The 11,562-nt window shown below is 41.6% G+C and overlaps 1 protein-coding gene across 1 annotated transcript in view; it reads left to right on the top strand.

The window, feature by feature from the left end:
• The first annotated feature begins 2,149 nt into the window (after window positions 1-2,149).
• Window positions 2,150-11,562, top strand: part of esr2a (estrogen receptor 2a) — a 16,687-nt gene continuing 7,274 nt past the window's right edge. The window contains 4 exon segments of the mRNA XM_020603920.1: window positions 2,150-2,423; window positions 7,818-8,632; window positions 9,251-9,420; window positions 10,165-10,281. Of these exon segments, the coding sequence (XP_020459576.1) occupies window positions 8,235-8,632; window positions 9,251-9,420; window positions 10,165-10,281 (685 nt within the window). The 5' untranslated portion in view covers window positions 2,150-2,423; window positions 7,818-8,234.

Here is an 11,562-nt window from a genome sequence, read left to right as displayed (position 1 = left end):
AAACTGGGAGAGTGGCTCCAACAGATCCCAGGAACAACATCTGAGATCTCTGTCCAGAAGAGTGCAGTGCTAGGAACAGCTAAGATACTGCGCAGGACCCTCAAGCTCCCAGGCCTAAGAAAAATAGAATAAGGCTATTTAGTTTGTTTAATAAAAGAACAAAGTATAGCCCTGTTCTATAGTAAAGGTAGCCTTAAATAACTTCTGGTGATCTGGCGCTATATAGAAAATAAAATTAACTTGACCATGCACTGACAGAGAATCGAACCCCAACCTGCCATATCAAAGTCAGTGGTGTTAACCTCCGAGCCCTTTCTGCATTTTACTGGTCTCTGTTTCTCACCTACACTCACCAGGCCTCTGAGGACAAACATTGACACTAGTCACTGTTGCAGGAAAAGTCATAATAATTTTAATTAAATTTGTCCTATTTCTGTTCATAGACATCAGCCTCTAAATCAAAACTAAATGACCTTTCTACAGTCTAAAGTGATGCCAGTGTCTTTATTTAACAATGACCTCAGTCGACCAGAGTGCAGTGCATGCTGGGTCCATTTGTTTGGCCCAAAAGTGTATCTCGTGTGCTTTGATGCAAGGAAGGGATGTGCCTTTCTGTTGCCCAGCTGCAAAACACTCAGTCTCCAGGAAACAAAATACAATAAAAGGCAATAGTGTGTTGTAGTTGTATACTGTACTGTATTTTCAGGAACATAATTAAAACCCAGTGTGTAACAAACAAGACCAAAGTTACCAATAAGAGGATGCTGTTATGAAATAGTTCACAACAGATCTGCAACAGTTAGTTGGGGAGCAGAAAATTCATCAGCAACTATTACATTATTTTGATAAAAAACTAAATTATTGCCGTTTCCAGCTTCTCAGATGTGAGAATTTGATGTTTTTTTTTTCTCTGTCTTCCATATTTTTGGGCTGTGGGACATTATAACAGGCATATTTCACATTTTTTGGCATTTTTCTAGGCCAAATAATTCATCATTTTGAAGGAAAAAAGGGCAGATGATTAGATAAGTTTATAGTGTCAAGGGAGAAGAGGTAAAGATTAAAGGTTCCACTGGAGTTGTGGTTGCAACATCCCTGATTTGTGGTGTAAACATAGTGGAAATATTAAGCAGCGGCAGAAATTAAGCTGCCAGTAGTACCGAGAGAGTGTCTGGTGTCCTCTTTGAATGGCTCCATGTTATGTTGTCCTCCGTCTGTTAGTGACAGTATCTGCTTCCAAAACGTGCACTCGGTGGATTTAGTGCTCGGTGATTCCTGAAACGTCAAGTGCAGTTGTTAAGTCAAATAATTAAATTCAGTTTGATTTGTATAGCACCAAATCATAACAAAAATCATCTCAGGGCACTTTACATAGTCAGGTGTAGATATTATTATTATTGAGAAAAACCCACACTTGGCAACACTGGGGACATAAAACTACTTAATGGACGAAACCTCCGACAGACCCCGGGTCTTGGTGGGGGGCCTTCTGCCTTGACCGGTTGGGGTGAGTGGATAGAGGAGAGAAAAGAAAAGAAAAGCAACAAGGCACAGCAAACAAAACAAAGCAATCAAACACTGGGCAGGTTGATGTGGACTGTGACTGCTCATCAGAAACGTAGAGCTCCTGGCTACCTGCAGAAAGGTACAGGTAGAGAGAGAGAGAGAACACACTATGGGAGAGAGGAGACACAATTAGTGATGCGTAATGGTGCCGTATAGATGCATGGAGAGAGAGGAGGACAGAACCTCAGAGCATCATGGTAGGACCCCCAGCAGTCTGGGCTTATAGCAGTATATCTAAGGGAAGGTTCAGGGTCACCTGAGCCAGTCCTCACTATAAGCTTTATCAAAGGAAAGTTTGATATTTGCCCGTGTAACATTTGTAAGAGCCTGGTGGCCGTCTGTGCTTGACCAAACACTGTGGCCCCAAACAGGATGAGACTGACTTGATAGAACACTAACCACATAGGTGTGGTTTATTCTGATATCTCTGTGACTTTCCCTGAGAAGGGGGCATGGTCACATAATAGGACAAAACCGGAATATGGGTGATTTCTTCATAATAAAAGAATCGAATTTTGCAACACTTTCCACCACTGCTCATGCTGATATTTGCACTGGAGCCTGTTTTGATGAGGGCTTTTATTTTGAAAGTACAGACCGGATTTTGTGCACCTTATTCAAGTTAACTTGCCCTCGTTTCCACGAACGTCGTTTTACTGAACAAGGCTGAACAAGCGTGTTTTATTTCAGTGCAGTCTGACAGCTTGGTGAACAAACTCGGTGCTTGGCCTTAGTTCAGCTCAGAACAGCCTCGCTCCCGCTGTCTTTTACATTTTACCCGACACACGAAGCCGCGGCTACACTTCGCATCGTCAGACTGGCAACTTTCTCTGAAACTGGCGTCTCTGGAGAAAGAGGTAAGACTATGTTCATGTTTGTTAATTCAACTTACGGTGTTTGTATCGGAGCAGGCGACGTGCAGCATAGCGGAGAGAGGACATTGGGCTAAAGTCCCACTGATTTATTGCTCCTCCAGGTCAAATATTTGGGCTGTAAGCAACAAGTTGGAGGCCTGTCTGCGTGAAACCAGGTCAAACTGAAATTTCGCCTTCGTCCTTTGGCTGGTTAACAGGTGACAGAATAAGAAAAACACAAAACTATTAATCAGACTTTAAACCACAGTTTATTACAAGAGGTTCTGGGGAGGTCGGTTGATTTTTAACACCTTTTTTCTTCTTTTTAAAAAAGCTTTTTGGAGTTTTTCTAGCTTGTTTACAAATTATACCGTACATAAAGACGTCGCTGGGGATGATTAATTTAAATATGCAAGCATATAATTGGTATTTCTCTTCTACAGTTTTATTACCACAGTTATTTCTTTGAGTACCTTCTGCACAGTGCACATCATTAGCCTACGAAACATGTTTAGAAGTAAAACATTTCTGGGTTTTCCTCTGTTCTGGTTCTGATGTAGTCTGTGAGAATCAGGCTTAAATGTAAGCAGGTCTGCTGTGAACATTAACCTACTTGGAAAGCACTCATCACTATGTAAACATGTGGCTGTGAGCCAGACAAGCTCAGTGGAAGAATTTCCTCTTCTTTGAACCGGGCATCTCATAATAGGCTACTACATTTTCCTTTTCAATCACGGATCCAGTTAATTGCAGAGTAGTCTATTCAAACAACAGTTTTTTAAGGGCATTGCATGTGTTGACCCTCATACTGACCATGCCATTTACCACTGCTGACAGCGATGATGATGCATTTGGTAGGTTCTTTGGTAGGTTGTGTAGTACTGAAACTGAGGAAATGAGAGGAAATTATTCTAATAGTGTCATTTCAAAATCCTTTTTGCACTGATTTAGATAGATTTGGTTTTTTCAGTGTTAGCTTTTCATTTTTGCAGAAGTTGTGCCGGGTTTAAATGTTGTTATATCATCCTTAATGTATTTATTCATGAATTTGTGCAAAACACTTAGGAATAGGACAAGACTAAAAGCATGTAATGTATTTTTACCTTGTATGTTAACTGTGGGTGTGACATTAGGATTCTGTCATTAATATGCTTGTAGATCTCAATGTGTGGACCTGGGGGCTTTTTATTCCTGAAATAAAAAATAATTTAAATAGAATGGAAGATTAAAGACGTGTATTCATGCATCCATAGATGGTTGCAGAAGTGATTGACATCTCATCTGCTGCCAAAATGCTAATGTCTCAGTGAACTGAGGCCAGATTTTAGTGAATTGTTTCATAGACCAAACGAAGATTAGCCTGGTTTATATTTTATTTTCATCAAATGAGCTTACACGGAGAGAATTATATCTTAAAACATTGTGTTGTTAAGATAGAGAGGATTATTTCCATTCTTATGTTTTGGCTCTGTTGTCGGGTTTTGTGTTTTTACACTGCATTTTTTTTTTCCCCAAGCTTGCTTGTTTGTTAGTGTCAACCACTGCCGCTTTGCTCCAGATGTGGTTGTTACCTGCTCCCAATAACCACAGACGCTTTGATTTATTTAAAATGAATCAAAGAGTAAATCACACAACTTTAGCTGTTTTTGATTACCCACATCTTCAGCTATCTTCCAGACCAGAACCTTTTAACAAGAAGTGTAGCACACTGGTAACTTTATTTAATTCTAGGTTTTGTTGACATTGTGACAGTTTCCATCTGGTAAAAGTAACCAGTTATGTTTAGACTGTAATTAGATTGCAGTGCATGTAAATTTGGATGAACAAGACATTAGTAAATCATTTCAATATAGCGCAGTGCAGCACGGCAATTAGTGAGTTTAATTAACTTACAGTGTGCAGAGTACAAAATGAAGGATGCATTGATAATAAAATAATGAATCTGTAAATAGCTCAGGTTTAGTTGAGCAGCAAAATGATTTAATTTATGCTGATTGCAGAGTTTAATTTGCTTTTGAAAAGAACATGCAGCAAGTCCTATGGCAGAACGTTTGTGTTTCAGCATGGCAAACAATTCATTGAGGTTTTTCGCATTCTCTGGCACCAATCGGTGCTCACATCCTCGCTTATACTCCCTGGCTGTATATAGTAAGGTCCCGCTTCTTCTTCCAGAGCTGTTTCATATCTGTTTCCGCCTGGTTTTAGGGAGGCGGTTAGACTTGAGGATGGGAAAATGACTTGGCCTTGAGCTTTTGTGGAAAAGGCATGCACTTCTGGCTAATGGCCGGGAACACTTCTGTCACTTCACACTTTGTGTATAATTTAGGGCGCTGGGTGTCCAACAGTGCTCAAATGCAGTAACTACATTTTTGAGCAAAATTAGTTTTTAACATCCGTTTTTATATTGTGCCATAGAAATGTGTAATTTGGGGAAAGTGGCTCTGAGTGCAGTGTTAGTCAGTGATAGAGTTAAAGCTAATTTTCCAAACCTTCCTGTTAACTGTAAACCTTTATTATAATGCTGGGGAAACCATAGGTAAACTGCTAATATGATCTGTGATGACATTTTTCAGGACTGGACAACAGACTTAAGTGAATTTAGAGACGTTCTAATAAAAAAACAACAGCTTTTCTATTATTACTTTTCTCCCGGAAACTGTTGCTGATATAACTTCTGCCAGTACCTGAATCTAGTTGAATGCATGTTGTGATGATCAATATATTTGGGATCATAGTTCAGTTTAGTTGGTTTGAGAGAGCAGCCACTGTCTCTGTTGAAAGTGGTGGCCACATTTCTGTGTACGTTGACTGTTTGGTGTGATGCCGCTGTGAGGCAGCAATGGTTAGTAATGTGAAGCCCTGAACTGCTTAATGACGCCCTTGAGTAACTGTTACTTAGCTGTTGCAGTGCTCTTGAGTAGAATCCTAAATATTAAAATTCAATTTCTCTGAAATAACTTGTGGTTAGACCTAGGGTTTGATGGCTGTGTAAGCTGCTATTTGTGACGGCAGGATGAGCAGCTCTGTGGAGGAGCCGGGAGGTTTCCTCCCATAGCGAGCAGCCAGGTGCTGGAGAGTGCCACAGCGAGGAGGCTTGAAGGCAAGGTCAAAGCTTCAAATGAAACAAAAACTCTTCCACATCTGTTTTTAACCTTAAAATGGCAATTGAAGAAGCAAAATGCTGCCACACTCTTTGTTTATTCTTTAAAATGGCTCATCTGCTTTAGCTACAGACACAAGATTACAGGCAATCTTTGCTGCAATGCTTTTAATACTTTGTGCAGCAAAGTAAATTATATACAACATCCTGACATTAAGTGTAATTAAATACTAATTTCTATTTGCTTTATATTGATAGTAGGGCTGTGGATGTAACCGATGCTTCTGTTGCCCAGTGTAGTAATTTTTACTGTAGCATCAGTCCTCGTGATTTAGGCAGAAACAAATGAACTGGCAAGCGGTGTAGATAAACATCAAAAAATGAAAAGCACTGACTCCTTAATGCCCTGGCATTTCATCAGGTAGGAATGAATTAACCCCATAGATGACCATAAGAAAAGGCATCCTCCGATTGCTCATTAACATTCATTTAGAATGTGTGTCAAACCAAATGTCACTAGAAAGCAGAAATATTCTGAAGGCATTGCCCCGGAGCTGTGGTGGAACAGCTGAGACTGTTCTACTACCAGACTGTTCAGGGTATGCATAGATCACTGAGGCAGTCCATCTATTCATCCATCTGTTATCTATACCATTTATCCTAACAAGTGTTGTGGGGGGGCTGGAGCCAATCCCAGCTGACACTGGGCGAGAGGTAGGGTCCACCCTGGACAGGTCGCCAGTCTATCAGGGGGCTGACACTTAGAGACTGACAACCACACACCCAGGCCCTTGTTGCTGTGAGGCAATAGCGCTAATCATTGCACCACCACACAGTCAGTAATGGCTTGCCACAGTAAAACTGTGGTCGGCTAGATCATAATTTTAGATCTCACTGTGAAAACCCTGCCTCACTATTACACCGTACACAAAATGCACTGTGGCCAGTTGCATGTAGGGAGGATCTGAGGACTAGCTTACCTTTTCCTCTTTAATATAAGTGGGCGTGGCCTCCTTTACACAACTTTTTTTTTTTCTTTCAGCCTCAAACAAAACCATATTGCACATAAATCAATTGCATTTAACCTTTATTTAACATCACATTTCCTAAGCCAAGTTTGGACAAAGCAGAAAATCCCAACCGTTTTTGTGCAAATGGCTGCCTGTCTTTATTCAGCATGTAAGGTTAATAAAGTAGAATGAAAAAGTATTCACTGTCATTTTTGTCCACAACATTCGGCCTCTGTCAGAGGAGCTCTGGGTTGATACCAGCATGTGGTTTCCTCACTGGCCCATAATGGATCCACAGCTCTTCACTGCAGCAGAGGTTGTGGCCAGAAATGCTTTTTCCCCTTCCAAAGCCTACACTCTGGTGCTCTGTTATTAAGGTACAAAAATATAGACTGCTGCAAAATGTCTCAGGGAACTGTAACAATATAATATTTCAGCTTTTCTATTTGGCATAGATTGTCACCACTTTTCATGAAGTGGTTGGAGTGTTATTAATGATAACAATATTCTGCATTTGCATAAATGGCTCCATTTCCCAGACAGTTTCTGCAGCTGTAAAAGTTTTTCCAGTCATGTTTTAATTTGATGTTGTCACTTAAGCACTTTCCACAGGGCTCAAAATAATTAGCTAATAGTTGAAGCTTTGAGTTTAATTGCTTCCGGTTTTCAGCAGTGCTCATTTTACTCTGTCTTGTCCTCTGGGTTACTGGGTTTTGTTGACTGGACAAAGCAAAGCTCTTCTCAGCTGTTAGGAAAGATTAATGTGCCCAGACGACCTCCAGAAGTGAGGACATGTACTTTGTATGACTTAAGACAGATTCCTGCCGCCCAGGGATTGCATGTATGTCATCGGAGTAAACGAACATGTCCCTAGACTGTACTGGGGTTGGCGTGTGTGTTGTTTATTGATCAACCAGATGTTGAAAGCACACTATAAATCCTACAGTGTTTCCTGTTTCCTCTCTTGTTATGCACACCTCTAAAAGAAGTGAAATTCCGCCTTGCAGTGAATATTTTAATCCTACCATATCATGGTGGTTGCATGGAAAAAAATAGTGTTATGATTCACATTTATTCATAAATGTAGGTCATTTCAAGTGTACTTATTAACACATCTGACATTTATAGTGTGAAGCTTCAGTCACAGGAGAATGGTGTGGTTGTTTTTTGCATTTTCCCCCAAAAAAAACGAACAAACCTAATGCAGTGTCACTTAAAAACCCTGGCGTTGCAGTTCACACTCAGTATTCCAGTACTTGCACTAGAGCTTTTCTCTTTGTCTTCCAGGTGGAAAGCTGTGCCACACATCTCTGATCAGGTGGGTGTGCTGACTCATGGCTGGACTTGGACTGAGCGCTGTACAACGTCCCTACTCTGGCATAGACAGACTCCAGTCTGGTGTTCAAAGTCTGCTGGGCTGTTTGACAACATCGACCACTATGTCACTGGTCCCAGCACCTGACATGTTGCACTGAGTAGTGTCAAAGTAGAGTTAAGTAGGTTTAGTTGGACACATCCATCATTCTGATGGAGTTGACCATGTGAACTCTTCAGTAACATTAAATTAGCCTGTCCTGTGTAGATAGATCAGCTCAGTGAACTTGACACCAGTGGGGAAAAAATGACCGTATCTTCAGCTCATTTACCTTTTTCTCTGTTGACGACGTAGTAAGTCCAGTGATACTTAGGTTCTCTGTAGTTGCGATGGCTGCTTCCTTTCCAGAAAAGGATCAGCTCCTCCTGCAGCTCCAGAAGGTGGACTCTAGTCGAGTTGGCAGTCGTGAGGTCCTCAGCTGCTCCTCTCCTGGTCTGTCCCTTGAAACCAGCCAGCCCATCTGCATCCCCTCCCCTTACACTGACCTCGGCCACGACTTCACCACCATACCGTTCTACAATCCGACTATCTTCAGTTATGCTGGTCCCAGCGTGTCAGACTGCACCTCTGTCCATCAGTCACTGAGCCCCTCTTTATTCTGGCCCAGCCACGGCCATGTGGGCCCTCCCGTGTCCCCATTCCGCTCCCCGGCCAGACCCCAGCACGGCCAGCCGATTCAGAGTCCATGGGTGGAGGCAACGTCACGGGACAGCGTCTTAACAGTCAGGTAGGACAGTGCAGGGTTTCATCAGTCTCTGTTGATTTAGTTTTTAATGATCTTTAAGGTGGTTCTGCAGGGTGATCTGATTGATTATTGATCATTTTGCAGACTTTGGGGCAGTGCTGCAGGGAAGTGTTCATATTTAAAAAATATTTTAAATGCTTTTTCTGATTGCTTAGTTTAAAGAATGTCAGATAATGGTGAAGATACCTGAATTACTCCAGAATTATTAACTATATTATCATAAATCTGAGAAAAACCGCAAATTCTCAATAAGAAAATGGCAAATGTGAAATATTTTGGTTAACTCATGGATTTATGGTCTAACTGCTTCAGCCCCAGTCAGCATTCACATTCACATTATTAAAAATAAAAATTTTGGCCACTCAGAATGGTAATCATTGTCATTGTGACTCATCACAGTTTACATAACCCAACACATTTGAAGGCAATAATAAGAAATATGATGGATCTGTGGTTTTCTTCTGTCTTAAAGCCTGCAGTAAACCAGAACAATCTGCAATCATACCACTGATGGAACTCGCTGCACGCTTACACTGCTTTTTATTGTTTATTTCACGTTTTTGTCTTGGGAAGAAAGCATGACTCTGTTTTATCCGTTAGTAAGAGTGGGAGGAGGCGTTCCCAGGTGAGCGAGGAGGAGGTCGTGGTGTCATCGGGCGGGAGGGCGGACTTCCACTACTGTGCAGTGTGTCACGATTACGCCTCAGGCTACCACTACGGAGTGTGGTCGTGTGAAGGGTGTAAGGCCTTCTTCAAAAGGAGCATCCAAGGTGAGACACACTTTTTTTTTTAAATACAGTTTAGTACCATATATTGTGATAAGAGAAAATGTTCACAGACTCGATGGATGGAGGTGATTTCTCTGTCTCTCTATGGACCCACCACCTTGCTCCAGACTGAACGGTCTATTGAATGGATCACAGACATTCAGTCCACACATAATGATTCCCACAGACTTTATTGATCCTCTGCCTTGTTCTCTAGTGCCATTGAGAGCTTCACATTTGTGATTATGAGTGAGATTTATCACCAGCTGCTGGTTGGATTGCCTTGAAATTTGGTACAGACATATGTTCCCCTTAAGATGAATTGTATTTTTTTGTCATCTGTCACCTTTACGAGGTCAAAATTTGCCAGTGCTTTTATTTAAGACTAAATATGTGCATAACTGATAGCATTCCCATCAGCTACAGCTGCTGTTTAATGCAAATTAGCAAATGTTAGCATGCTAACACACTAAATTAAAATGGTAAATATTATCCATTTAACATCATTGTGTTAGTCTGTCATCAGTTTCCTGTAGCAGGTGCACTGCTCCTATGCAGTGAAAAGTGAAAAAGTGCTAAGTTAGTTGCTCCAATTAGCAGGAAGGTGTCTCCTGATCTGTAATGTGGAGTTGACCCTTTATTCTTCACCTCTGTCTCAGTGTTTTTCTCTTATTCTTCATTCATTGTCCTCTTCATGTTTTGGTCCACATCATCTTCTCTCTTTCTTCTTCTTCTTCTTCAATTCAGGACACAATGACTACATTTGCCCAGCAACCAATCAGTGCACCATAGACAAGAACCGCCGTAAGAGCTGCCAAGCATGTCGCCTTCGCAAGTGCTATGAAGTTGGCATGACCAAGTGTGGTTAGTGTCCTAGTGCTCTCTTACTTGTGTTGTGCAGTTTCTTTTTCCGGCCCTCAAATCTCTTTTATGACCTGTCACTGCTGTGATAACATACGCCTTTAGTCAGCTGCAGTTTTACCCCAAATAGAAGATACTTTCAGTATAAAGTCTGCTGTGTACCATTTTCTGGTCCCACTTTCCACAGTGTAGTGGGTAGCCCTGCTCTGACGCAGGCTTTTGGCCCTTTTCATACTCAGACTAATAAAATCCCACCATAAATGGGTCTTGTTCATAATTTCCACATAAAATGAATCTGTTCAACAGGTGCTTGAACGGGGATGACTGCTGTTTGCATGACGTGTTCCTTTTTGATTATATAGTAGGATCTAAACAGTGCCAGATAGTAACCCAGGCCTGGTCAGTGGATACGTCTGACCTGTTTACTGACTTACAGTGAGGAACAGAAGTATTTGAACACCCTGCGATTTTGCAAGTTCTCCCACTTAGAAATCATGGAGGGGTCTGAAATTCACATTGTAGGTGCATTCCCACTCTGAGACAGGATTTAAAAAAAAAAATTCAGGAAATCACATTGTATGATTTTTAAAGAATTTATTTGTCTTGCACTGCTGAACATAAGTATTTGAACACCTGAGAAACAGCAAGAATTCCGGCTCTCAAAGACCTGTTACTGTGCCTTGAAAAAGTCCACCTCTACTCCACTCATTAATCTAAATTAGTAGCACCTGTCTGAGCTCTTTAAAGACACCTGTCCACCCCACAGTCAGTCAGACGCCAACTACTACCATGGGCAAGACCAAAGAGCTGTCAAAAGACACCAGAGACAAAAGTGTGGACCTCCACAAGGCTGGAAAGGGCTACAGGGCAATTGCCAAGCAGCTTGGTGAAAATAGATCAACTGTTGGAGCAATTGTTAGAAAATGGAAGAGGCTAAAGACGACTGTCAGTCTCCCTCGGACTGGGACGCCATGCAAGAGCTCACCTCGTGAGGTATCACTGATTATAAGAAAGGTGAGGAATCAGCCCAGAACGATAGGGAGGAGCTGGTCAATGACATGAAGAGAGCTGGGACCACAGTTCTGTCGGTAGAACACTACGCTGTCATGGTTTCAAATCATGCATTGCACGGAAGGTTCCCCTGCTCAAGTCATCACATGTCCAGGCCCGTCTGAAGTTTGCCAAAGACCATCTAGATGATCCAGAGGAGGCATGGGAGAAAGTCATGTGGTCAGATGAGACCAAAGTAGAACTTTTTGGTCTAAACTTCACTCATCATGTTTG

The sequence above is a fragment of the Monopterus albus genome, unplaced genomic scaffold (assembly GCF_001952655.1).
Source record: "Monopterus albus unplaced genomic scaffold, M_albus_1.0 scaffold63.1, whole genome shotgun sequence".
In the NCBI taxonomy this organism is placed as follows: Eukaryota; Metazoa; Chordata; class Actinopteri; order Synbranchiformes; family Synbranchidae; genus Monopterus; species Monopterus albus.
Note: the sequence above shows the minus strand (reverse complement) of the source record. Positions and strands in the feature narration are given on the sequence as shown.